The sequence below is a fragment of the Tetranychus urticae genome, chromosome 2 (assembly GCF_039701765.1).
Source record: "Tetranychus urticae isolate SD_2017Ah chromosome 2, NJAU_TeUrti_SD_1.0, whole genome shotgun sequence".
Classification (NCBI taxonomy): Eukaryota; Metazoa; Arthropoda; class Arachnida; order Trombidiformes; family Tetranychidae; genus Tetranychus; species Tetranychus urticae.
In genome coordinates this window covers 11,312,113-11,339,053 of record NC_142959.1, presented here as the reverse complement: position 1 = coordinate 11,339,053, position 26,941 = coordinate 11,312,113, and the positions used below count along the sequence as shown (strand labels likewise).

General features: G+C 32.7%; 5 protein-coding genes, 4 long non-coding RNA genes and 1 other non-coding gene across 10 annotated transcripts; 4 read left to right on the top strand and 6 right to left on the bottom strand.

The window, feature by feature from the left end:
* The first annotated feature begins 1,951 nt into the window (after positions 1 to 1,951).
* LOC107359854 (uncharacterized) lies at positions 1,952 to 3,173 on the top strand. The gene is made up of 2 exons (XR_001568168.3): positions 1,952 to 2,276; positions 2,957 to 3,173. It is a non-coding gene; the product is annotated as an uncharacterized LOC107359854 (long non-coding RNA).
* A 310-nt stretch (positions 3,174 to 3,483) lies between these two features.
* LOC112538568 (uncharacterized) lies at positions 3,484 to 5,402 on the bottom strand. Its single transcript, XR_003081752.2, has 2 exons — positions 4,416 to 5,402; positions 3,484 to 4,294 (listed from the first exon to the last, which is right to left on the bottom strand). It is a non-coding gene; the product is annotated as an uncharacterized LOC112538568 (long non-coding RNA).
* Positions 5,403 to 5,502: 100 nt separating this feature from the next.
* On the top strand, positions 5,503 to 6,618 carry LOC149093886 (uncharacterized). Its single transcript, XM_089268089.1, has 2 exons — positions 5,503 to 6,019; positions 6,091 to 6,618. The coding sequence occupies exons 1-2, from the start codon at positions 5,571 to 5,573 to the stop codon at positions 6,479 to 6,481; spliced, it is 840 nt and encodes a 279-aa protein (XP_089124215.1). The 5' UTR covers positions 5,503 to 5,570; the 3' UTR covers positions 6,482 to 6,618.
* A 663-nt stretch (positions 6,619 to 7,281) lies between these two features.
* On the top strand, positions 7,282 to 9,896 carry LOC107359852 (uncharacterized). Its single transcript, XM_015926437.3, has 3 exons — positions 7,282 to 7,407; positions 8,013 to 9,335; positions 9,411 to 9,896. Exons 1-3 carry the CDS (start codon positions 7,344 to 7,346, stop codon positions 9,638 to 9,640), a joined length of 1,617 nt encoding a protein of 538 aa, XP_015781923.1. The 5' UTR covers positions 7,282 to 7,343; the 3' UTR covers positions 9,641 to 9,896.
* Cpsf100 (cleavage and polyadenylation specificity factor subunit 2) lies at positions 9,761 to 12,725 on the bottom strand. Its single transcript, XM_015926436.3, has 2 exons — positions 12,439 to 12,725; positions 9,761 to 12,356 (listed from the first exon to the last, which is right to left on the bottom strand). Exons 1-2 carry the CDS (start codon positions 12,644 to 12,646, stop codon positions 10,093 to 10,095), a joined length of 2,472 nt encoding a protein of 823 aa, XP_015781922.1. The 5' UTR covers positions 12,647 to 12,725; the 3' UTR covers positions 9,761 to 10,092.
* Positions 12,726 to 13,466: 741 nt separating this feature from the next.
* LOC112538593 (uncharacterized) lies at positions 13,467 to 14,864 on the bottom strand. The gene is made up of 2 exons (XR_003081792.2): positions 14,615 to 14,864; positions 13,467 to 14,514 (listed from the first exon to the last, which is right to left on the bottom strand). It is a non-coding gene; the product is annotated as an uncharacterized LOC112538593 (long non-coding RNA).
* Positions 14,865 to 15,079: 215 nt separating this feature from the next.
* On the top strand, positions 15,080 to 19,839 carry LOC107360005 (solute carrier family 41 member 1). Its single transcript, XM_015926613.3, has 2 exons — positions 15,080 to 18,320; positions 19,231 to 19,839. Exons 1-2 carry the CDS (start codon positions 16,694 to 16,696, stop codon positions 19,560 to 19,562), a joined length of 1,959 nt encoding a protein of 652 aa, XP_015782099.1. The 5' UTR covers positions 15,080 to 16,693; the 3' UTR covers positions 19,563 to 19,839.
* A 342-nt stretch (positions 19,840 to 20,181) lies between these two features.
* On the bottom strand, positions 20,182 to 22,203 carry APP-BP1 (Nedd8-activating enzyme E1 regulatory subunit APP-BP1). Its single transcript, XM_015926674.3, has 2 exons — positions 21,531 to 22,203; positions 20,182 to 21,454 (listed from the first exon to the last, which is right to left on the bottom strand). The coding sequence occupies exons 1-2, from the start codon at positions 22,159 to 22,161 to the stop codon at positions 20,316 to 20,318; spliced, it is 1,770 nt and encodes a 589-aa protein (XP_015782160.1). The 5' UTR covers positions 22,162 to 22,203; the 3' UTR covers positions 20,182 to 20,315.
* Positions 22,204 to 22,864: 661 nt separating this feature from the next.
* On the bottom strand, positions 22,865 to 22,983 carry LOC112538625 (5S ribosomal RNA). Its single transcript, XR_003081863.2, has one exon. It is a non-coding gene; the product is annotated as a 5S ribosomal RNA (ribosomal RNA).
* Positions 22,984 to 23,545: 562 nt separating this feature from the next.
* Positions 23,546 to 24,254, bottom strand: LOC107359714 (uncharacterized). The gene is made up of 2 exons (XR_003081832.2): positions 23,849 to 24,254; positions 23,546 to 23,773 (listed from the first exon to the last, which is right to left on the bottom strand). It is a non-coding gene; the product is annotated as an uncharacterized LOC107359714 (long non-coding RNA).
* Positions 24,255 to 26,941: the final 2,687 nt, after the last annotated feature.

The following is a 26,941-nucleotide window of genomic DNA, read 5'->3' as shown; positions in this document are numbered from 1 at the left end:
GCAATGATAATTTTAAGCAAAATCAATCTATTAAGCAAGATTGAGAATCATAGATTCGAGTGCCCGACGAATAGTGCAAATAAGCTATTCTCACCTATTCTCATTATCTGGCACATCACTGTAGATGATAGCATACGAATCGATCCGAAAACAAAATTTGCTCAAAAATATCTTGTATGGCAAGCTATGGATAGTTAAGGTAGCGTTTCAGATCCTTACGTCACTACAGGGGCAATTCATTACAGCGATTTGAATTCAGTCACCTTACTCCTGTAACATCCTTTATATTCCCAATTTTTGCGTCAGCAATTTATTGAAACAATTGATAATTGTTTGACGATCTACTTGATTCCAGGTATCTACGAACTATTGTATTGCTTGAAGCAACGTGATTGAAATTTAAAAAATTCAGAATTCGATTCTAATGCTATTTCATTTCTTGTTAGATGCTGACAATGAAAAAATGTCGTTTCTTCTTGACTTAACCCTGATTACTAGAGTGACTAGTGTTGCAGCAATATTATATTTTTGAGTAATATTATCGATACCAAGCTCAACAATACTTATCGATACTTTCTCCAATAGTATGGCTCTTTCGATATATTTTTTCGTTGAAATTTCTGACATTTTAGTGTCTTTTTAACGCTGCCAAAAGCCTCAAACTCACAAAATTTGGGTTCATTCGCAGTAGAAAAGGCTAATTACTTCTATCTAGAGTGGATAAATCTTTTCAATCACTAATAGAATTAAGGAAAAGGCTTGAATTTTTTGTCTTTTATGTCATCATCTTTACCTAGCAAAATGATAATTTTCAAATGGCATTGATATTGCAATACTTTTCACATTATTTTATAATATTAGTATTATATTTTCAATAGTATCGATACTCATGAAAAAAATATTGTTCTTTCAATAAATACTTTATTCGGGTATCATGCAACTCTAAGAGTAACTGAAAAAGACAAAAAAACTAAAAGTAAAAGCTGTTAAGTCCTTTTTTTGGTGCTTCACACTGATTAGTATTAAACGGGAAAAGGTTAGGTTTAACTGGATAATTTGAATGAAATGATTATTTGATAACAATTGATTTACAAATAATAATACATATGATTACATTAAAACATGTTTACCAATTGTTGAATGAGGAATGAGCTTAACAGAGGATAAAGCTTGAAGCTTGAAGAGGAATGATGTTGACTCTGGTCCAAGAGCATCTTGTATTACCTCTCAGTGTCAATGTTGAGCCGGATTAAGGCCACTTTGCGATAAGAGTGTTACCATGTTTACAGGGCTCCTTCATTGACCCTCATCATCTTTCATCTTTATCCTCATCACATTCAATCGTGTAACATCGCCTTCACACTTAACATTGGACAAAAAATAGGCTTTTTATTTATCTTTTCATTTTGTGTCTCCTTTGCTGTTCCCTTTCACCGTATTATTGATATAACATATTAAAACTTGTCATTATCCCAATTGTATATGCTGTGAATGAATATAAATTATACATGAAAGCTGTGAGATTAAAGATTCAATGAAATAGTTCAAACAAACGCTTAGCATTACGCTCAAGTCACTCTCAAGGTATAATAAGGATAATAATGTTAATATTAATTTTCATCTTACCTTGCTTTTAATAACATTTAATAACCTTTCCTTTTGACATGTTATCAATTTAATATCACAATTGTACTTCAATAAAAAAAACTCCCCATCAATTTAACCTTTCAAACAAAAACAGTAAACATTATTTAAAAACAGTTCAATGTTTAAACATTTAAATTGTTTGCAAGTTTAATTTACATTTGTGTTAATTTGTTGGCAGTTTCATTGGTTTACACTTGAATTGTCATTTATTCATCATCTTGCATTATCAATCAATTGGTCAGTCAATCCTCTCAATCAGCTTAAATCTTGTTTTAACATTTTGTTTCAATTTTACTTTCCATCAATTGTAATAAATGTACTTCTCATTTTTACATTTGTATTCAAAAGCAGTTTCAGTTGAAATTGTCTTTTCCTTTTCAATCATTTCAATTGGATTTATTGTTCATCAGCTTATTACCATGATTAAAGAGATTATTTGAGGAAATTTAATTCAAATTTTTGTTCCATTTTTCATGTATTTTGTCACTTTTTTAAACTCAAGTCTCCACTGTTGCTCTGTATTTTAACGTCTTTCAATGGCAATTGTTGCTCACATCGTTTTTATCATCGGATTATCCGAAATTTTTCGACCAAATTTAGCGGCCTTACATTTTCTAACCATTATTTGGGTAAAAAAAATTTGTATTTATATATAAGCCTTTCAACACCTTTTTATAATGGTTTACAGTTTTGAGCCTTTATTTACAATGTTGGTGGTAGGAAAGTTGTTAAGGTGATTCAAAGGGTTTTCAACAACAATTGACTGAGTAAACAGAATCAAACCAATTTGTCGTTACTGGACATTCACTTGATCAATTGATTAATGATCAATTGCTTTTAACCTTTTCACACATCCAAGTACTTGTAACCGATCGCTTAGGCCAATTTATATTCATAATACCTTAGGGTAAAGGCCGAGAGTAAAGGCCAAGAGGAAAGGTTGAGTAAAGGCTCAAGTTAAAGGTTCAAGTAAAGGCAAAGACCAAGGCCAAGGTTTCTTTTGTGTGTGTTTATGTGTTGTTTGGCCAATGCAAACTGAGGCCATTTCCACCATTGGGATCGTTAACAATTATAACAATAACATTTCCAAAGGTATTGTTGTCCATGTTTCAAGGTAACAAACCCTTTTCACACTTTCACACCTTCAATCTTAAGAAACCGATAACAACATCTTTAAGACAATCTTCTTGTTCCTCATCGTCTTGGTCTTGGTCTTGGTCTTTGGGTCAAAATTCCTTCGTTTCCTTTTCATTCTCATCTCAACGCTCATCATCTTCTTCTTGCTCTTCTTCTTGCTCGTCTTCTTTAGGTCACTGTCGTCTTCAGGTCAAGTCTTTCACTTTCAACTGTCATTTTGTCCATCTTCATGTCATTCCTTCCTTTGCTTCCCTTGCGGATGTTTATCATTGAATGTAACATTAAACCATAAAACTGTTTTCACCTTTCATCAATTATTGCATTTGCCGTCATTTAATTGTTTAACACTCAATGCAATAAAATGCTTTATCATATTGATTTATACACAACTGATGTACTGATCCAAGATGATGATTGAGGTTACCAAATGTAAAGATTGTCAGTTTAGTTTGTATGCAATGTCAATTGCTCTTGAAACAAAAGAGACTCTCTTAGTTGACATTTTGATCTCACTTTACATTAAAGTTAATTATCATTCAACTTTACTTCATATCTAAATATGAAAATGAATTTTGCTTCAGCTTTTTTGCTTCTTCTGTTTTCTGGGCAAAAATCACTTTATTCAATCTTTTTACATGACAAAAAGTACCATTTTGTATCCTCTTTTCATAGCTTTCATGTTGATGGTGATGAAGATGATTAGTTTAATGGTTTAACGGTACACTGTTAATGGTTTATTGTTTTGATAGTTTCCTGGTTAAAAAATTTTGAAAGAAAACAATCAAATTTCCGTTTCAAAAGATAATTATAATGAGTAACGAGATGATATAACTAAAATTACAAAAAGCAAAGTGAAAAATTTTTTGATGAACAAGAAGTGAAAAAAGTTCAATATTAATGGTGAATTAAACTTCAAATTCAAGATTCCCTGTCATGATAAATTTAGTCAACTAGTAATAATCATAATATTATTAAATTGACACTCGGTTGTTGTTCATCAAGCTGATTATGACTATTATATTGAATATAAATATTAATAGAGAGATGAAGAAAAAAAAATAACTGGTCCAATAACAAAAGAAGATGTAAGTTTGTATAACTAATTTGTTTAACCAGTTTCAATGGAAATACATAGACAATGTCATTGATGCTTCTTCATCTTCTTCTGCATCATCATCTCCTTGTTTTCACTACTAGACTTTGGCAATCATTAATCATGTCTAAACCATAAAACAGAATCCGGAATCTGCTTTTATTTGCACAAAAGAATGAATAGACTTCCATAAACTTGTATCTGATTGATAATCTTTCCAATCTTGACTTTCCTTTTTTTGCTTCTCTTATCATGTCCCATTGGTTTCCTTTGCTTTCATCTCCTTTTTTTGCTCATCAACATCTAAGACACCAAGTTTCAATTTCAATTGAATATCCTTTTTCTGTCTCTCCTCCAGATTTCATATTTAATAACATGGATCCCATTTTTGTATTATTTGCGACTACTGAACCAGATCTGTAACTTGAAAGATAAGATAGACGAGAAGAGAGAAAAAAGAAGTTAAATATCAAACAGAATGAAAAATCATTTTTTTCACAACTTGATAGGAAATTTCAATTATATAAATGCATATTACCTGTCAGAGTGAAGCCAGAATTCAATTTATCCTTTTCAAAGAACCATTTTGATGAGCAGGCTTGGAAATCTGAAGCATTGTGGTGATGAAAATTATGTTACTAATTGAAGTTGTTGACTTTATTTGATGGTTTGATAATGACTTGACAAGTTTAAAGTGAAACTCGTATCTTTGAATGATAGGCCTTTTGAGTTGGCAAAAATTGTTACACATCCAGTCCAGTGATGATAAAGAGATGGTCAAAACCAGTAAGTCAACTGGCAATCGGATTAAAATGGACAGTTTTATAGTCAGTGATTAAGAGTAAACACTTTTGATGAATAAATGTGTCAACAAATAAAAGGGTTTATATTTGATTTGATTGATCTTGCCACCAAAAAGAGAGTAACTTGAAGATAAATAATACAAGAAGGGAAAATTGATGCTGCAATCTTTAAAGTACACAATCTTCACTTGGGCCACAGGCGTAGGCATGGCTTGACCATACAGGCTCGATTTTTCACTGTTAACGTTATGGGCATTATAAGTATATTTGAGTAGCTTTGTCTTCTCGGACTCCAGGCAAATGGAAATACGAAATAAATCAGGAGTAAAACAAAACTCAAATTAAGGTAATGCAGCAGGGAATAGTGTTAACTTAATCCAATTTCAAAACAATTTTTATCTGCGGTTAGTGTGATCCAGAAAAATAGCAGATTTGGTGACAGCTGATTTTTGGTAATTTGACCCATTACAAGGGAAGATGAGTAGCTATCTAGAGTTATATAGAGACAATTAACCAATGATGGCAACACAGTTGAGATAAGATGAAATTTTGAGTGTCACAAACGAAAATTTTCACGACAAAGAAACAAAGAGTAAATATTCGTATAGAAAGAGATATCGAAAATAAGGATTATTTTAATACGCATAGAGATAGTACAATAATCACAGTGATGACTAAAACAATAGAGATTAAATTGATGTTCATACTAGGCGGTCAATACAATCACTTAATTTGACCGGGTAGATGGGGCTGCGTACAACCCAATCACATGACATTTTTCGATATTTTTAGCTTTTTCGATTTGTTTTTTTAGTTTAAATTTAGTTTTTTTACAATTAGTTTAAATGAATTTAGTCTAGTTCCAATTTTAAGCTATATTTTCATTACTAATGGATAATACGCCAGACATTGTCGCTATTCCCGCCGGTTATGAGGATCCTGGCCGTGACTATTTCGAATCAGATGATGAAAATGATTTGGATCATATTGTGTATCCTGAGTCAGGCAAAAAGATTACATTTGAAGGAACTCCAGAATTTGAAAACATAGAAGGTGATGATGACCAAGCTGCCAAAGATGATTCGTCAACTGGTGAATGTTATGTTACTGAACTAGAATATTTCCTTGGTGAAATCAACCTCAAAGATTATATTGATTTCTTTAAGAAACAACGGATCTCATATAATGATCTCATATCTTTCAACGAAACTGATCTCGATGCGCTCGATATACACGAATATGGAGTTAAACTGAAGATTTGGGAAGCCATCAAAAAGGAACACAAGGGAAACTGGCAGCCCTCTCGTATTTCATATTTGCAACAAAAGTCTCGGATAAAGTAATGTCTAAAATAATTTAATAATCATTTGAATCAACCAAACTAAATTTTATTTCTCTTCTCTCTTTTAGCTGTGCTGATGTTGTTATTATGCTCAGAAACATGGAGAATCATTTAAGAAGCATGCAATCTACTTTTCACTATTTACGGAATCATTTAAAGAATGACCCAAATATGGTTTCAAGATACATAGAAGTTGCCAATATGAATGATATTATTGCTTCAAGTAAAGATACATACGCTCAAGGAGTCTCTCTCATGGCCACCATGAAATCATTTGTTCAAGACGTAACTTTTGAAGAAGTTACTTCAAATGGCTATGGTAAAGGATCAATGAAATCAAAACAAAAGAAGCCAATACCTTACAAAACAGTTTTTCTCATCTCTGGTCTATTTGGTGTATTTACTACCATGACATATCTCAATCGAGAATCAATATTCTCACTTTTTTCCAGAAAATAGCTTCATTATATTTCACTTTTTAATACTTCTTTCAACACTACTCGACTTGGAGCTAATATTTTTCTACTACAAATGGATTTGAGTCCAAATTAATTTTTCGAGCTTATTTAAAATAAATTTTTGTTTATTTTTCACAATCTGTTTATTTTTATCTAATCTAATCATTTGGTCAAAATTCTCGAGTCGAGTAAAATTTATAATTTCAGAGTAACCAACATTTCATTACAAACTCTATTCATTGATCGAACCTTCAAATAAGTTGCCAAGAAAAGTAACTTGTCAAAAGTAAGTCACCATCTAACAAAACCGATTAAATATTATTTAACATCATTTCATGTTGTGTCAGCCAAGCAACAAACTCAGAATATGGTGAATAAAAGGTAACAGTGGATCATTCACATTGTCAAATATTTCAATGATGGAATCAATCAAATCATTCTGATACCATGGTATACTCATTGTGAGCACAAACTATTGTATAATAACATGTTAAAGTCACACCAACAAGGTAAACCATTTGGCTTTGTAATGATGACACGGATAAATATTCAGAATTTTCCAATCACTGTCCAATTGTAACAATAAACAAACATTTGTCCTTTATAATTATGTTACACTTTAAAAGTACACCATCAAATATGATCTAGTCATTTATAATCAAATTGAATGAGAATTTTTTCTTGGTGATTTTTACTCTCAATGAATGTTGAAAATATTACATTTCCCTGAAGGAGATTTATTAAGGTTTGCAAACATTGGCTCCTTGGTTACCATAATGTGATGGATTTAAAACAAAAACAAAAGGGGTCTGTGAAGCTGATTAAATGATAACCCATATTTAACTGGACTGTGGACAGCTTGAATGGACAACATTACTTTAAGCAAGAACCAGCTTCAGGCCATTTTAGAGCTTGTCAGTCAAATAGGTAAGTCATTTGATTTTAATTTGATGCATTTACATGTACATTTTATCATAACTTGTTTTAGGTTTTGGATAGAGATGTTTACTTCTTTGTTTTTCAGAGAGTAATTAAATATTTATTCAATGATTAGATTTAGAGACAGATTTACATAGGTAAACATAGAACCATTTTCATTTTTTTTTTGCAATGGCAAGGAAAAAAAGGAAATCTTATCAATTTAGATTGTTTACTATTGATTAATTTCTCATGATCAGTTTTCCCCAATAATAGAAAATAATCTATCGAAAAACGTTGAACAAACATTAACTAGTTTCTTAATCGATCCAAGGTACTGATATTAATTAATACGTTTTGGAGAATATATAATCCTGTTAGGATTTAATTCAATTGATTCCAGTTTAATCGAGATTATCTATTCAATGGAAACAACAATCTTTCTTTAACCGCAAATCAACACATCTTGAGAACATAGAGACTTTGGATTGCAGCGCATTACATAATGATACATTCGCTAAAAATGTGATACAATGAGTTCAACTGAAACTTTTACTTTAACCAATCGCAATTATTGATTCCTATTTGTATCTGTATTTTTTTCCTATCTTCAGGCTCCAATAGATCACAAAATGTTTCAGTAACCAGTGTAACACCAACTTGGGAACGAAGACCATTAGATGTAAATGGAAATGACGACTATTGCACCACAATTTATAATGCTGATGGTGATACAAATACACTGGATAATCCTGAAAATTCTATTAATACATCCAATGTGGGGGATAATTTCCTATGTTCAACTAGCATGGAGACCATTCAATCAAACAATGAAACCTTATTTTGGAAAGCAAAGGGAGAGAATGACTTGACCAGGCAACAAGTTTCTTTGTCATCATCAGCGTTAGAATCTCCCATAGAATATCCTTATTTTTCTAACTCATCACCATCTCATCAGCTGGTAAAATCACAATCATTAGGTGCAATTGAATTCCCATTCAAACCAGCTTTTCCTAAGGAACCAGTAACGGGTCAGCCACTATCTTTAAAGCAACCGCGAACAGTGCCTTCAACAAGTCACTCATTGCTATCTTTTGGATCTAGTCAAGGGTCACCAGTTAACTTTCGTCGCTATACTCGCAACGTTACCTCTTCTTTTGGGAGCATTTTTGGAGGTGGCGACCCAGTTGATTGGAATGAGAAACGTCAAAAGATTCTCAAATATCGGGCAGAATTATCAGCTCAGAAAGAGGAAAAGGAAAGAAGAGAAAAAGAAGAAAAAGAAAAAACTCGACAAGAAGAAGAGGTCGCTGAAAAAAGGATGCTTGCTGTTCAACGAAGGTTAAAAGACGAGTATGAAATGGAAAAGCGACTTATTGAAGAGAAGCGCGAAATAGCTGAAAAACGACGTTTAGCTGTTATAGCTGCTATGGAACAAGCAAAAAATCGAGGCAAACAACGAAAGGATAGCCAAGGCCATGATAATGATCAAAGCTCTATTTCACAAAATGGTCACATTTCTGTGGCCACGCAAACTGATAGATATCATTTTAACACAACGAATAACAGCGAATTTTCTAGAAGTGATATTCATTGCAAAGAAGCAAATTATTGTTCCTCTTCTGCTCAAACAGATATTAGTTTATTATTTGATCTTATTCGATCTCTCGGCTTTTCCACTATGACGTTGAAGTGTCCATCTGATGAGGATGATGATGGTGATAATGTTATTTTCAATGATGCTGAAGGAAATTCTAAGCTGTTGAGATATATGAATCTGAAAGGAGTTAGAACTCCAAATAATCTTCTAAATCGAACTGCCCGACCAAGGGTTGGAAAAAGTGGTTTAAAATTTGAATTGAATGACAATTTAACCGGATCAAAAAGAAGTGAATTTATGAGTAAAAGTGCCTCACATACTAATTTAACTAGAATAGGTAAGAATATTATTCTCAATAATTATCGTTCGGGAATTGTTTCTAAAAATTTTGAATTGATTCTCTTTTTTACAGACAAATCAAGGTTAGATACAAGTCCAGATAAATCAACTAATCGGTTAAAAATGGCTTCTTCATCATCCAATATCTTTTCAAATGAAACCAAACAAAATCGAGTTAAATCTTCAAGCAAGAAACAACCAACCTCCAATCTTCCCTTGATCAGTGATAATCAATTGCCTAAGCATGATTTTGTTTCAAGTGCTAGAAAAGTATCAAAATCAACTTTAGAAGGAATTTTGTAACCTGATTGTTGATAAAAAGTGATAATAAGATGTTTTTCTTGAACACAGTTAAGTTATTGTTAATTATCTTGTTGTAACTGCCAGAATAATGAGATGTAAATTAAAAAAATAAACTATTGATTGAGATGAAAATGGCTTTATTAATGATCAGATTTTACTAAAAAAAATAACCCGTAATATTTGAAAAGAAGGGTTATCACATTTATAAAAAGACTATTTAATTTACACAAATTTAATTAAAGTGTTCAACCAACTATCAGATTCACAAATAATTTACTATGATTTGAGATGGCAAAAAGACCAAATTGAGTGCTGTATTGAATTTTAAACAACAGTAAAATGGAAAGTTGTGAAAATGAGTTAGGCTGTTGGAAATTTTACAAAATTTAAGGAACAGAGGAATTAGAAAAGGGTTTGAAGTTTAATTATAAATATTAATGATATAATATTGATTAAATTATGGAATATTGTTGATATAGAAGCTCTCTAACTTGGAAATAATCATTAGATAGAGTTCCTTCAATGAGAATACGACCAGACTCATTCCTTTTGATTGTCACTAGATTATTACAATGAAGAACACCTCCATGGAATTCGGCTTGGATTCCGTTGTTCATAAGCACTTGTTTGAAATCGGATAATTTAAGTTCATTTACAAAAATATTTTCATGTGGTTGAACTAGTTTTAGAGCAAGAGGCTTGAGTATGGGTAAGGTTTCTCGACTTGATGAAGATGAAAATGCTGATGTTGACGGATTATCACCATTCATTTCGTCGTGAATGGAATCTCCTTTTAAACTTAATAATTTGTCAGCCTTGAGATCATCCATAAGTTCATCTTCATTTTGACCGGATATGGAGTCTTGTGGTAATAACGATCTTTCCTCGGACATTTCAATATCTGCATCAACCCATGCTAATTCAGTTCCATCTTTAGCTTTAACAAAGTTGAGCGTACTCACAAGTGAGTCTTTTAATTTAACTTGATAAATATGACTTTCTGTTGTAGCGTCAACTATTTCACCTACTCTTGGAGTGAATATTTTATTGGTGGGTAAAGATGATGAGCAATAACTAGCGAGTTCTTGAGTTGCCTCGGAAGATCCATGTATTAAAACTAGACGCCGAGGTTTGATGAGAGAGATGATTTTTTTCAACGAGTCTTTATCAGATCGACCTTCAAAATCGATAAACTGTATGTTAGCGTTAACATAAAATGTTTGCACATTGGTGATGCATTTGGTTGGTATTTCTTGTTGATCACTGGCTGAAGCTGGATGAAGACTATTCTCATCATCGCCTTTTTTATTTTCCTTATTCTCTTCAAATTTAGATCCTTGACCAGATTCCGCAGCTGTTGAATTCTCACTAACAGGGAAAAGTTTATGGTTACTGAAGGCTCCATAATCGTCCCATTTAATCTTGTGTTCAGGGGCTGGGAACATTGGAAATGGATTTTTCCCTTGTTTAAATAGTCCACCGACTTTGATTTTGCCTGAACCAACAGGCATCACTAAATCATATTTTGAGTATCCTAGACCTTCATAGACATCATTTCCTGGTGCTACGACAGTCCCATGACCTGCTGCAACAGAATTGTAACTAGAACCAGTACCGGCAGCAACTCCGGGTCCATGAACACTTTTAGGTAAGATATCGTCATCAGAATCAGAATCTGTATCAGAGTCAGAGACATCTTTTTTAGCATTGAGTAGTTGTTTTTGTTGTTTTTCTCTTTTATATTCTTCCAACTCTAGACCTTCCAAAGGTATTCTTTGTTTTATGATTAGCGTAATCAACTTCTGAGAAGAATTCATTAATTGGTGAGCAAGAGTTCCAGGTGGTGATCTTTGAGTCAAAATTATACTATTTCTTGGATTCGTGCACCATTGCACGAATAATTCACGAGCAAATCCAGATTCCAAATCTGGCTGAGATGCAAGTACAACTCTCGGCTCACGGACACGCTGCTGAAGCTCCTTTAAATTGTGACATAATTGAAGGTGTCTGAACTGGAACGGATTGTTACGTTGCCCTTCAAAAGATTTCATTATCTTATTACTCATCCATTCTACTTGGGATTTAGCAAATTCGATTACATTGTAGGAAATTGTATTTAGAAGAGCCAATGAATAGGCCATTAAACCAGCATCAGGAGTATGCCATAATTGATCCAACATGTGAGCTAACTCAAGAACTCTACCAGCAGTATCAACAGCAATCAAAACATTACCACCATCACGTAGTGTGGCCAATATATTTGTCATCAATTGTTCATCACGTTCTTTTCTTCGAGCTTGAGAATATTTAGCATTATATGCATCAGTCACCAATAAACTAGGTCTAGAGATATGTTCCAGAAAACATCCATTTAAATGTCTTTCTCGTTTATGGTTATAATCAACAGCATATATTATATCTTCTTCACCATCTTTAACAATACGCCAAATAGTACCACCAATCATATGACCTGCCGGTAAGGGAGTTATACTTATACCCTGTCCTCCTTTTAAAGGCACGGTTTCATTGTACTTTAACTGAATGATTTTGTCGAAGGCCGCATCCACATCATCCAAAGTAAAAAGATTGAAATTTTCATAATTGTGACGAGATTGATGTAGATCATACATGAACATTTGTCCCATTTTGAAAATAGGAACTGTAGCATATATGGGACAGTCTAATCCACATTTTCCAACCAGATAGGGTAAAGCACCTGTGAATGGATTGAGAAATGACAGAGAAGGTTATAACTGCAATCCTAAGCTAATTTAATGGCGAGTGAGATACAAACTTACCCAAGTGCAAAGTGTCCGGATGAGAAAGAAGAACGGCATCTACATTTTTAATGGAACTTTTATTATAAATGTTACTAGGTTCATTATCAATATTAGGGTCTAAACCACAGTCAAGTAGAAAAGTAAAAGAGTCGATGGTTAATAAGTAAGATGGAGGACCTTCATCATGAGCCCCTGATAAAGGTTTAAATTTGATGATAGAGAGCATTTGCAATTAATTTGAACAATTTAAACACAAATTTTATAAACACTTTGCAAATGTAAACAAATAAAACTTGCAGTTATCAAATAAACTTCAACTTTCAACTCCAGATGGTAGTGATGAAATAGTCTGAGCGATACTATCGACAATTCATAACAAATGGTATCGATGCTTGATTAAAATTTAATCATTCTTACAATTAGTAAATTGCTAATGATTCTTGAGACAATCAAAATTTTTGAATAAACAAATTTTTTAATAAAACGTCTGACCTTCTTTGCTAAAATTTACTTTGCTCAATTCAAATGGATGTAAAAACTATGAATCGAAAGATTTTAATTTAAAATAACTTGTTGAATTAGTTTAAATATAATAAGATTCAACTCTAGTTTAAGCCTAACTTATCTGATGAGGTTTAGATTTATACTTTTGAAACAAATTCTGATTTATGATGATTTGTTTCATATTTTGAGACTGGCTGTAAATTAAAAATCTTGAGTGATCAGAAGCAATTATCCAAAGCCGAGAAGAAAATTTATGACCAATAAGCTAATACAGTCTAATGTTGAAGGGCAACAACATTTTGTTACATATTCAAGTTAATTGAATTATATTTTTTTTGTCTAATAAAATTCACACTGAAAAGCAGTTCATTTGGCCTTACAATTAACTAGAAGAAAGAGTTAAATGAAAATAAAAACAATTAAACCATGTTTTTATCACCTTCACAAATTAAAGTCTTTATTCAGAATACATCAGATTCACTCGAGCCTGCTAATCATGCTATTGGTTTCATCGCCATCAACAATCAAAAAATGAGAACCACTTTAAAGATCACTAATTCATTTCTATTAAAATTAATGTATACAATGATTAAGCTTCACAATGAATGAAAAGATCCAATATGAAGATACAAGGAACCCAACAACAATACAAATGTTAACCATAAACAAAATTTTCGTTTCTACCTTGATAAATGTCAAATGATATCAACCTTGATTTGTTTTTTTCATCTCTTTTTTTGATACAATAAACTTACAAAATTCAATGCCATACAGATATTGGAAAAGCAACAACTGCTGATTAATCCAGTGACCAACTATTTAACCTAGATGCAGAGTTGGATAATCATTGACAACATTGAGCTGTTTGATTTACATGATAGTCAATGTTGCTTATAGCAATGATTGTTTGTAAACATGTTGAGCATCATGTGTAACAACAGATGTACAAAAACTTATATCATTTTTAAACTGTGACAATCAGCATCTGATTAACATTTAGCCTTTAACTACTTCATTGGTAAATCCTTTTTTTGGCCTTTTTGAGTCTCATGCTCATGTCTGCGTTCATGCTTTTTCATCTCGTAAAGCTTTTTGTTTATAATTTGTTCCTATTCTCAATTACAATAACTTTTCCATGGGTGAATCCTAATTGTAATGTTAACCATGATTTGAACGTCATGAGCTGACTAGGACTTTTTTCATTCTCTGATTTCCAAGGCTTAACGAAAACACCAATGTACTTATTTGAGTGAGAATAACTTTACAGAACAATCTGAAACCACAACAAGATCACGGTTGATTTTCAAAATAATGAACAAATGAGAAGCATTATCAGCATTTTTTTTCTTCACATTAACAGAAAAAATAATACACATTATTGTGATAGATTTTGCTTAATTATTTCTATCAGCAATTTCCATTGCCCTTGCACGGAACGTCTCAAGGTAGATTAATCCATCAAAAAGGTACAGTGAATATCAGGAAAAAAGATATCAAAAAAGATGAAGATGATGTTGATCCAAAAGTCTTGAATAAATACAAGTCCCATCAGTTGTGCAAGTTAACATTGAAAAATTTAGTTTCAGAAAGCTGGTTAAATAAAAGAATGAAAAGAAACATTAAAAACTAATCAACAAGAAACTGAATACATTTGAACAACCATTAATAGAAAAATTTAAATTAATCAAACCTTTTTGTAGAAAAAAAACCAAAAAATTGACATTTGTCTCATGGTAAGTTGATCTGGTTCAATATACTGTACTCTTTATTTGACGGAAAGCACAATAAAACAAAATCAAATCACTTAATTATCAATTCATGAACACTGCAAGAGATGTAAATAATATAAAAATTAGCATAAAAATAAATTAACTATTAAAAATGAGACAATAAAGGCACAAATCAAGATCACATCACAAGACCGTTTGACACCAAAGCTGGTAACCCTTTGTCTTTTGAGGGGGCAACAGTTAATTAACTATGTAACATTGATTTCTCTAAATGAGCTAATGATTTTAATGAGATGATCTAAAAGCCACTTGTGACCCATAATATTTAACAGTAAATCAGGTTAATTTGACTCAGAGAAAAGAGTAGAAAAAAAACTCGGGTTAATTAAAAAGAGTTAATTTTAGATTACAGTTCAATGGAGGATAGAAATAAAAAAACAGAAAGTGTTATAGAAATTAACCCTGATAAAACCTTAGGTTAGCTTAAATTTGATTCATCTTTATTGGAGTATAATACAGTTCTTATTCCTAACCAACTATTCCTATTCCATCATCATTATCATCATCATTATTATTATCGTCATCAACATCATCAACATCAACATTATCATAATCATCATCCATTATTATTATAATCATCTTTCACCATTAACACCATCAACATGTCTTTCTCCCTTGAAAAAGTGTTACTCTCCATTCCAATTTCGTCTTCCTCTTCTCTCTTTAACCACTTGTTATCTATGCATGATTGTGTTAACATTATCACATCTTAAAAAGCATTTTACACTAAATTAATCTGTTCAATTCATCAATTTGGTTACTCCATGTAATGACCCTTGCTTCAACTAGACTCTGATTATTGTGTTTAAGTAATTGTAATACAACAACAACAACAAAAAACATTCCTTCATTTGGATTTGCCTTTACTCACTTTTGCTTTTCTGGTTAACACATGTTTGACCAACTCTCTTAAATTTCGTGAAATTATCACTGTTTTACAATTGTCAACGCTTACTGTTCACCTGATTTGATGTTCATCTATTAACTTACATGGGTCTTCTTCATCAACTTCACTGGGTTTCTCTCTTTCTCCTGTCTCTTTGTTAATTTTTTTAATGAGTTTATTTGTCGATTCAATTGTTATCACATCATTCTTGTCATCATAGTCGTCTTTATTATTGTTTTTATTATTGTTTCACTGCTATTTACCGTGAAATCATAAAAACTCTTCAAGTTTTTGTTTTAGCTTCCATTGGTATTGTTCAAGAGCCAAAGACATTATCAACTTTATCTAACTCAGTTTACCTTTTCTCCTTATCTTCTTCATCTTCATCTTCATCTTTATTCTCTCTATTGTGTAGAGAGTTGATTGTTTTCATTGTTATTTGTGATTTTTAAGTTTTCCTCTTTCTCTATCATCTTTCTTCTCTTGTTTTTTGATATTTATTCCTCTTTCTACAGTTCAATAGTTACCAAGAAAAATTTTAATTGATCAAAATAACCAAAGTCAGCTCAACATCTCATCTGGACTGTCAAATTATTATGATTCCTAGTCACAATAATCATAATCACCACAAGGCCATTTTAACCTCTTATAATTTCCATAGGAAAGTCAGAACTCTCACTTGGACTTGCATGGCAAAGATGCAAAACTGACCCAAAACCTTATGTTGATTTTATTCCAGTCCTTTGTTGATCTTTGGTAGAGCAAGAAAATCCTTGAAAATATTTCATATCTATTGTTTCAACAAGTTGGTATTACAAGAGAAGACGACAAAAAGAGCAAGCTAAAGTTGATGAAGATATCGGAAAAAACGAGCCATAAAATTCTAGGAGAATATGTGAAAACGTGAAAACTGTTGGTTAAAAATCTAATTATTCACAAAGTGGCTCTCAAGACATTCACCAATCAAGTGTTAATCAATTGCGTGTTAACATATTGTCTAGCTTCTGTTAACTACATGTTCACTGAAATCAATCAATTTTACCGGTTTCAATTAGTTTTCATATTTTAAATTTAAATTTCAACTTACTTAACCATGGATTATAAAGGAAAAGATAATCCATCATTTATCCAATCATCTCTAGATTTAACTGAAACCCAAAGTGAATCAAATCCAAATCATCATCAACATTCCCAGATTCAAAGTTTACATTCTCATCAAAACGGTTTAACCACAATTCAAAGAGAATCACCAACATCACCAAATCGTTTTGAGACAGTTACATTGACCGAAGAGGATTCTCCAGATGATTGTGATAAGACTAAAAGTGAATCAGTTAAATTACCTTACGGTCAAAACAGTGAAGATGAAGATAATAACAATAACAATAACACCAATGGAAAGGTTAAATCAAATCCAATCGATTTACCGATTGTTCCCAGACCTGAAATGGTTAATTTAAGTAAACCTTCGAGAAAAGGTTCCAACGTAAACTGGGGCTCTGTTTATACGGTCCCGATATTTGCACGAAACTTTCGTACTTCTAGCTTTGAATCAGTAAACACAGTTTCTGATGTTGAAATGACTGGTCATCGGCGTCGAGCGTCAGGTCCAGAAAATTCAATAGGACCAAAGAGAAGTTCAATTGTTGATGGGGAAAGTGGACGGAAAAATTCAACCGTCCGATCAATACTATTTGGCGATCCCATGAGTCGTCGATTTTCCCAAGATTTGTGTAAATTTTTTGGTCCAGAGGGAATGGGAGACGATGGATCAAGTGAAGAAGATAATGAAACTACAAAAGTCATATTTTTTCAGGTTTTCATTCCTTTTTTAATTGCCGGTTTCGGTAATGTGGCTGCTGGTCTTATACTCGATTATGTTCAAACTTGGGAAGTCTTTCGTTCCGTTGGTGGCTTATTTGTACTGGTTGCTTCTTTTCTTGGTTTCAAGGGAAATCTTGAGATGACCCTGGCTGCTCGTTTATCTACTCAAGCTAACCTGGGCCGAATGGATCTTTTAAGTGAACAATTAAAGGTCGCTGTTGGCAATATTGCGCTTATTCAATGTCAAGCTGTGATTGTTGCCTTTCTTGCTTCAGCCATTGCCATTGCTTCAACCTCATTGCAATTAATGACTTTCGATCTATCCAAAAGTTTAATCTTGATCTCTACCTCGTTGGTCACTGCCTCAGTAACTGGTTTATTTTTGGCTGTCGTAATGGTTTCTGTTGTAATTATATCAAGGAAAGCTAACGTTAATCCAGATAATGTGTCAACACTTATTGCTGCCTTTCTTGGTGACTTAACTGCTGTTTGCCTGATTGCCGGTTCAGCGTACGCTTTTCATCGCTATTATTCACTTGAATTAACCTGTAGTGTTATTGCCTTTTTCATATTCACTCAACCTATTTGTATTTGGATTGCTTATACAAATGAATATACGAGAACCATCATTGGTCAAGGCTGGGTTTCCATTATCATGGCTATGATCATTTCCAGTTTAGGTGGTTTCATCTTTGATTATGGAGTTGTACATTTCAAAACAATTGCTCTCTTCCAACCAATAATTAACGGCGTCGGTGCTAATCTGGTTGCTGTTCAAGCAAGCCGAATATCCACATATTTCCATCGACGAAGCTGTCTAGGAGAGTTCCCAACTACTGAAGATGGAGGAAAAATGAAAATTTGTACACCACCTCATCGAGCTTTCTTTGGATCAGGTAATAAACTCAAATTCTTGGTTCTTTTTTTCGCAATTTATGAGATCTTTTGGTTTTGGGAAATTCACAGAAATAGACAATTTTCCAAGTTCGTTTGTAAATATTTTAAAATGTTCAAATTCGTGAATAAACATGCAAATAGTGCAGTTCAAGTTAGTTTATTTATCAATTTTAGGTAAATATTTTCAGGAATTGAACATTTAGCTTTCAATCACAGTAAATCAATGCTAGTAAAACTATACATCTTTTACATGATATGTTTTTGTATACAATACTACAAAAATTTTAACCCAAATCGTATAATTACCTCTAAATTTTTCAAATTTGCACTTTACAACAATTAAATAGCTATTAGGTTAATTAAATCTTGATGCCATCAATCAATCACAATAAACAGAAAATCTTTCTATGTATTACTTGTTAATCAAGGTTTAAACCAATTAGAATTGGTATTTTGCAGCCATAAAAATAAGCAGCAACGAGAATCTGATTCTGAATGTAAACGGAGTGGAAGAGGTAAAAAATTCAAACTATATTCAATAATGAATCAATACATTTATCAATTAATCAATCAAATCATATCATAAATCATCAATCTTCAGCATTAAAAGTCAATCCAGCTTACTGTGATAATTTAAATGAATAAACAGTGCACCAGCTTACTATTGTACATCAAAAATAACCTTTACACTAATCCGCTAAAAATCAAGTTGAACTTGACTTATTCAATTCAATAGAAATGCAATTGTAATTTAACAAAAAAAGGATTAAAGCCATTTTGTTGAGGTCAATCTATATCTCGAATAACCATTTCCTATTACATTTTAGTTCTTATTATCTTGATTCAAAGGTTAATTTAATTTCTAATTTTTCTTTTTTCTCTGTTTTACCAATGAATGGCACCTTTTAGATCCAAATGCAAAAACAGCTCGTCTTCTACTTTTAATGGTTGTTCCTGGTCATATAATATACATTGTTGCTTTGAAATTGATTTTACCACGATTAATCTGGATAACTGGAATGTTCCTACTCGCTTTCATGGTTGTGGCTTTAGTCCAAGTTGCCTTATTGCTGTACATTGCTCATGTTTCAGTTCCATTACTCTGGAAGTTCGAATATGATCCTGATAACAATGCTATTCCCTGTTTAATGTCATTGGGAGATCTTTTTGGTACAGCATTATTTACTGGAGCTTACATTATCCTCAGAATCATTGGTGATCCAAATGGTAGTCTAAATTAGTTAATAAGAGATCATCTTTTCTTGGGAAAATAATCATCATTAGTACTTCAGTCATGACGGCCACCAAATTGGAATCACTATTGCTGTTAAAATCTTAAGTCAGCTATGGTTCAAGCTTTTTAATAATAATGAGATTAATCAACTTTGAGCTTGATTCTGAAATCTCTTCCTTTGTTATGAAAGGTTTTAAACTTTTATTCAATTAGATTGACTCTGTTGAAGTGATTCATTTTACTATTATTATTACATTAAAATCTTTACCATTTACCAATATTTACACTATTAATCCTGCATTTGTTGATTTATACTTCAAGAATCAAGATTCATGAAACGAAGCTAACCTTGAAATTCATCATTTCTCTTTTATCTACAATTTGTACAATTCAATCAATATTTTCACGATCATATGACTAGCCATTTCTGTAACATCTAGATTGATGACAGTTTATGCGTTTGAGATTAACTTTTTTTTACAACCACAAAATTAAATGCCAACTGTAAAAAAGGTATTAATTATTTATCGATTTAGTTTTTGTTCATTGATTGTTAACGTTGGCGCCGTGTGAATCAAGTATCAATGGACAATGGCTGTTCATTTTTTTAATGAGATACGTAAATGTAAGAGCTAGAATCAAAAGTATTTAATGTCAATTTTCACTGGGATTAATAGATACACAAATGTAATTAAAATTTTCAAATTGCTTTTGTCATTAACACTCGCTTCTTCTTATTTGCCTTCTTTTCGATAACTGATCACCATTGATAAGTTGAAGTTCTAGATGACATGGAATTATAAATTAAGATACTGTTAAGAGGGACAAATTGCTTGGTAATAAATTTAACAGCTTCTTGAGCAGCACAGCCACTAATGAATGCAGAAATTGAATGTAACTCAGCTCCTCCATATCGAGACATTTCATGAATGAAATCATCTTTCGATAAGTTAGCACAGCCTAGATCATTTATAATATCTTTAAAACAACTTTTTAAGGTTGAAATATCACTTTCAACAAGATCATCACAATAACCTGGATATCTATTGTAAAGAGTAAAAAATCGACTAATGGAACGAAACATCAGGTAAAATATCAGGTCATCACTCTCATCTCCGTCAAAATCGGCACAATTCACTAATTCTCTCAATTTAGTTGCCGTTTTAATTGAAATCTTGTCATCCTGATTTGAGCCATACTCGGACCATATCGGCGAGGTTCTAATAATCTTCAAAAAATGGGTATTGCGACAAAATGTTTTAACTTGTTCTTCTGATATTGTGTCCATTGATTTTCCTAATGAACTACAAACCGAAGTAAGGCAACTATAGAGGGTTTCGGCGTCTTCTTTAGCTTTAGTTTGATATATTTGTTGAAGTTTAACATAATTTGTAGTGTCCGCAGTCATATCAGGCAAGGATCCTCTGACAGGCAAACAGCCGTCACTTTTTTCATTTAAAAATAATTTCAAAGCTCGAACTAATAGCCAAAAGTTTGAATTTTCAACCATACCTTCCATGACTTTCTCCACGGAAATATCATTAAGTAAATATAAAGTATCACTGGGAATCTTGTTTGACGGCAATAAAACAGTATTGACCGATCTGATGGCTTCTTCAAAATTGTCCAATTCGATTTCACCTTCGATGACGATTTCGGTTGTATCAGCTTCTATTTTTTTCCTGACATTGTTTCTTATTTTAGCCATACATTCTCTAATTAATTTGCGTATTTCTTCTTTCTCTTTGAATGTAGTGGGTATACAATTAGGTGACTTGCCACCAGCTTTTTGCCATTCTTTAAGAAATTTGTAAATAATTACAACAAAGGGTATTTGGGCAACTTCAGATCTACTGTACGTTTCAAAATCTTTGAAGGATTCTAGATATTCCTTGAGCTCTGCAAAGGAAAAAATCAAAGGTTAGTTGATTGGATCAAAGTAGCACCTTACAGGTCAAAGACAGATAAATATTACCTTTGAATGGCCTATCTAATCTCAAGTCTTCAAGTGTATTGTCTGGATGAGCCTCAATGACGGGATGTTCACGAACTTGAATCCTAATAAGACCGACAAATCCGATCGAGTAGGCAAGGATTAAGGGTATATTGTATTCCCATGTGATTTCTGATAGCTTAATCAGAGTTTTTTCATTATGTACATTAGCTGCTATGACTGTGGTGAAATTTTTAAACAATGATGGATTACTTTCTAGTAAAGTTTCAACTGATTCTTCGATATAATCACCACTAACATCAGGATTAAGTTCAAGAAGCATTTGAGAACTAACAGAGGCACGAGATTTACCAAGAGAAGTTGAAGGGTCACAGAAAAAATTATTGTCATCTTCAGTTGAAACCTTGGATCCATCGATAATGGTAAATGATCCAATACCAGCAAGAACGAGGTTCTTCAAGATCTCAGTTCCAGTTGCATTAGCGTTAATCAAGCAAACTGAGCTTCCCTCAATAAGATATTGTCCAGTGTCACCCCAAATACGCAATTGACGATCATACTTACGGTTTTTTTCATTCTCGTAATTATTAGCCGGTGACGATGGACTTTTTGGAGATTTTTGATAACTAATTAGGTCACCTAAGCGATTCATATCAAATTGATGGTAAAAAACTAGTTAACGGGAATAGAAACCGAGCTTAAGATGAAAAATTTTGAACAAAAAAAACCTACAAAACAAAATTTGACTCTTAATGAATCTCCTTGACAACATAACATCTTAGCTACTCCATCTGGCGCTTGTAAAAGCCAATACGATGCTCGATGCCAATATAAGTATTTATTGAACAATCAATATTTTTTCACAGAATCGATGCACTAGAATGAAGCAATGAAGTAATGGGCCATTATTTCGCATATCGTGACATAATGGCTCAAGCACCAAACCGGTTATTGATGATTTATACCAATACCAATAACAAATTATTTGAATTTAATTTCAAACTTTATTTTGATACTTGACCCAAGTGTCAACTTGATTGTCAAAAGCCACTCTTTTTTTGTAAACAAAGGATTCATTTTTGCATGTTTTTGAACGAACTTAATTTCTCATTCAATTGGCTAATTAATAGATTACTCTTGAATATAATGTTTTCAGTTATTTCTAGTTGAGTTTTGTTGGCCAATTTTTTTACACATTGTGCTTAAAATTAGTATAAAGCCATTTCTGGCTCCCTTGTTGAACCGAGAAAAAGAGATTAAGCGAAACATGTAAGATAAAATCGGTTTTATTACATGAATTATTAATATTTGAATTCAATCGGTAATAAAAAGTAAACAAAATGATTGTTGCAAAAAGTCTTCACCACCGGTTGTTCCCAAGAGGTCACCCTGCTAAGTACTATTCCGGCCCAAGGTTGCTTAACTTCGGAGATCTGACGAGATCCGGTGTTTTCAACCTGGTATGAGCGAAGACAATAATTAGGTGCATAAAATTGTATTAATATTTAATTTGCTTCTGCAACTTGAATTGACTTTTCTAGTTTAAAGTGTATTTTGATTTTAAATAACCATTTTCAGTCAGAACTTATTTGTCTTTTGCTATTAGGACAATATAACAAGATGAGTAGTAGAGGATTTAAATTCAGTGCATACTAAATTGATGCCAATATGGATCACAACAGCCAGCCGATCCAACAAGTAGAGTGGTTTAGTTTATCAAACTTGTGTTCCTTATTAATTTGCATCAATTTATAAAAAATTGATCTATCAATATGAGATTCAGTGGAATGAGAAACATTTGGGATATGATTTGTCTATCAATTTAATTATTCTCCTAGAACCAGGCAGATTGTTGGATTTAAAAAGTTGATATTGTAAGTCACCCAAATACAAATTCGCTGTTAAACTCTTGAGTTGAGCTAACTGAGCATTCGAGATGTCCGAGAAATGCCAATTACATTGAGACCATACGCATAGTTTGAATGGAAATTTGATTAATGTGAAAATGCATAAGTTGAATTAAACGAAATGCAAGATGAAAAACAAATTATCTTTTTTTATTGAACAATATTCATTTTTCAGCAAATAATACACACGTTAGATGCAAATACTCCTCATAAAGGTACAATGAATCACAGTAATGGTTAAGTGAACAAAAACGGGCCAAACTTAAGTCAATTTTTAGGTTCATCTTTAGCGCTTTAAGTTTGTAACTATTAGTCTCCTTTTACCCATACATCAAAGACAACTGGCTCAGGTGCTCGCTGTAAACAGATCAAAAAAGTAAAGTGTGAAACGATTGATGAAAAAGATGATTAAAAATGATTAAATATACTCACAGCGCTATTGAATTGGCATTGATGCTTTTTGGGGTCATTTTTGTTGCAATCAGTTTCGCGAATGATCATTTCGATTTCAAATCTGTATCCAGAAAGGGTCTGTCTCTTAGCCTGATTAATTGACACCAATCTTTTGTACCGATCACCGAACTCTTTATTTTGTCTTTCAAGAGCTTGCTCGGTGTACTTTTGAATAATCGGATCATCAACTGGAACCGTCACCCATGGACCAAAAAGATTCTTAGCAGGAGCTTGTCTGAAGTCATCTTCAGACTCTATCAAAGTTGTCTCTGATATTTGACCGCTTTCATTTGTCCATACAGCTGCAAATAAACATGTAAAGATTATGAGTTTCATTCTGAAGCTGATTTATAGTCAAGTTTAAACTATTCATAATCTTGACAACTGGCTGAGTATAATTTCATTTTTCATTTCAACATTTATTCAAGAGTAATTGGATATTTAAAGATTGTTGATGAATGTCGCTGAACTTGATTAGCAGCTATTCAATCTAAAAGATCTAGCAGTGATAACAAATTGATCACAGATGTTTCTGTAGATGTGTTTTACAATAACTTTGCAATTCAAAATCTTTTCAGCAGGAATTATTTAAATTGAATTAAGATTTGTTTGGCAAAACTCTCTTCGTCTCATGCATATAACATCTATTGAAATTTTGAATTGTAAAGGTGATTAGTTCGAGAAACAAAAAGGCTTAATTGTCGAAGCTTGGATTATGTTCTAATCAGAATCAGTTTCATTTCAAGATGTTGATCAATTTAAACATGAAACTAAAATCAGGATTGGTGAAACTTGTTAAATTCAAAATCCCAATGATACTTCCAATGGCAGTTATGGTAACTAAGGTTTGAACAACATTTTGCTAACCAAGAAACAAGCAAACCAAATGGGTTGAAATAAAGTGGATAACAATTGAATGAGTTCATCCTTATTAACCTCTAGTCAAAGAAGCTCCATAAGGATTTCAAGATTCATACGAGAGAAATGTCAGATTTCAGCATTTCAAATATTCCGTTAATTTTACTCATGGTTTAGTGGCATCTTACATGGTAGAAGGAAAGTTGCTTGGTAATTAATTCGACAGTTTCTAGTAAATTGAGCTTCTTTTAAATTCAAATATTTAATGTTACTAGACTTCAAAAGAGAAGATTTCTATGAAAATAAATATTTCCTTTTGGTATTCCCATGCATGATCTTATTCGCTGCTCTTCGGGCTTGATATAGTGATAGTTAAACCTACCTGAGTACAACTTTTTTTAATTTTCAAGACAAAATTTTGTCTTGATTTTTCATTGCTTTCAATTGGTTTACTAAGTTCATTATTTCTTATCATTTTCATCTTAATTTCGACTTTTTTATCAGTTCTAATTAATCTCTTTATTACTTTCTTTAGAGCAAACTATGCATATTAAAGGGTGTATTGTTTAAGAGTGCAAAAGAGTAACATTTACTTATCTTATTGCGCTGGCTATGACAACAAATATATTGATGAGATGAAGATAAAGGTAAAAATGGACAATGATGAAAAATGCATCATATTTATTAACATCTTTATCATCATAATCACCACAATCAGGTAAATTAACGTTACCCAATTTTGAAGTTAAAATTGAGGACCTGCTCAAATGGATTTGAATTTTTAAATTCATTATACAACTTTCTCAAAATATCTCTGAACAAAGTTGTATCATCTCCTTCTAGACTCAAAATAAATACAAGCAAAGGTTAAAAAATAAATATTATATAAAATTCACTCATGAAGGCCAAACCTGGTTCTGCGTAACATTTTTTTCAGTCCTAAGGTGTAATAAAATTTTGATAATGAAGGTTTAGGACTAGGTTGATTACTTAGACCAGGATAATTGACGATTTCAAAATGTTCATCCATACTAGCTTTTCGGTAGACTTCAAATAAGTTTTCCACGCAATAAAAATTCTGAACTCAGACTTATTTGATGAGAGATGCAATTTCAAACCAAGACATCTCAGTTCACATACACAGGTTTAGGAAGATACATCAAATTTAGTTATTAGAGGTTAAAACATACTTTAGGACGACACTAGTTGGAACAATTTTAATATATATAAGTATTGAGGCGGTAGATAAAGCTTTATTCTAACCTAGTTCTGTAAATCTCCGCTAGATGGCAACACTTTTTTGAATTCTCCATAACTTTTTACCCAGGGGGCCAACTCATGTCCACTCAATAGCTAGTCTCTCAACAGTTAACTTCAAAAAAGTGCCATGGCTAACGAAGAACAACGCTACAGGATAAAAATCCTTTACGAAAAACGGCGGTCACTCAGCCAGATCCACGATGAAATGGTAAATACGTACCAGGCTGCATGCCCTGAACTCCCTACTATACAGTATTGGTATCACCAGTGCAAAATTGGTCGACAGGATATGAGTAATAGGACTTTAACTGGAAGGCCGCCAGAAATTGACTATGAAAGTCTCGCCCCCCGTATCTTGGCTGCACTTAAAAAAGATAAGAAATCAACTTTGGACGAGCTTTCTGTGATGTTTGGTGTATCAAAACCCACCATTCATATATCCTCCATGACTACCTAAGGCTCAATAAGTTAGGTCCAGTCTTTGTCCCACACACTCTCACATCTGACCAAGAAAAACAAAGAATGGCAGCTGCTCAACGTGGTTTGGTGTGCTACAACAGAAGCCATAAGATGTTTTTCCAAAAACTATTCACGTGTGACGAGACCTGGTTGTCCGTGTATCAAGAAGAGACCAGATCGGAGTCACTAGAATGGGTGAGTGACCGGTCAGAACTGACTCGAGTCCCAACTAGTGAAAGACGTGACCCAAAAGTGATGGCGACTGTCTTCTGGGATTCTGACGGCATCATTAAAATTTTTTGGATAAAACAAGGTGCCACCATAAACGGAGAGGTTTACAGACAATATTTAGTCGAAGTGAATTCTTTAATTCGGAGTTTAAAGTGTGGTATAGGCTCAACAAAGACTCTTTATCTTCAAGATAATGCCAGACCCCATAAGGCAGTTGCAACTATGGACCGCATAAAGGAATTAGGATGGGCTTTGCTTGCCCAC

What these genes read in the sequence shown, in the direction of transcription:
- LOC149093886 (XM_089268089.1), top strand. Translation starts at nt 5,571, where the DNA reads ATGGATAATACGCCAGACATTGTCGCTATTCCCGCCGGTTATGAGGAT. An exon ending in CAACAAAAGTCTCGGATAAA is followed by an intron (nt 6,020 to 6,090) that starts GTAATGTCTAAA and finishes TCTCTCTTTTAG; the next exon opens with CTGTGCTGATGTTGTTATTA.
- LOC107359852 (XM_015926437.3), top strand. Translation starts at nt 7,344, where the DNA reads ATGGACAACATTACTTTAAGCAAGAACCAGCTTCAGGCCATTTTAGAG. An exon ending in AGAGCTTGTCAGTCAAATAG is followed by an intron (nt 7,408 to 8,012) that starts GTAAGTCATTTG and finishes TCCTATCTTCAG; the next exon opens with GCTCCAATAGATCACAAAAT. An exon ending in TACTAATTTAACTAGAATAG is followed by an intron (nt 9,336 to 9,410) that starts GTAAGAATATTA and finishes TCTTTTTTACAG; the next exon opens with ACAAATCAAGGTTAGATACA.
- Cpsf100 (XM_015926436.3), bottom strand. Translation starts at nt 12,646, where the DNA reads ATGCTCTCTATCATCAAATTTAAACCTTTATCAGGGGCTCATGATGAA. An exon ending in TCCGGACACTTTGCACTTGG is followed by an intron (nt 12,357 to 12,438) that starts GTAAGTTTGTAT and finishes ATCCATTCACAG; the next exon opens with GTGCTTTACCCTATCTGGTT.
- LOC107360005 (XM_015926613.3), top strand. Translation starts at nt 16,694, where the DNA reads ATGGATTATAAAGGAAAAGATAATCCATCATTTATCCAATCATCTCTA. An exon ending in TCGAGCTTTCTTTGGATCAG is followed by an intron (nt 18,321 to 19,230) that starts GTAATAAACTCA and finishes GGCACCTTTTAG; the next exon opens with ATCCAAATGCAAAAACAGCT.
- APP-BP1 (XM_015926674.3), bottom strand. Translation starts at nt 22,161, where the DNA reads ATGAATCGCTTAGGTGACCTAATTAGTTATCAAAAATCTCCAAAAAGT. An exon ending in ATTAGATAGGCCATTCAAAG is followed by an intron (nt 21,455 to 21,530) that starts GTAATATTTATC and finishes TTTCCTTTGCAG; the next exon opens with AGCTCAAGGAATATCTAGAA.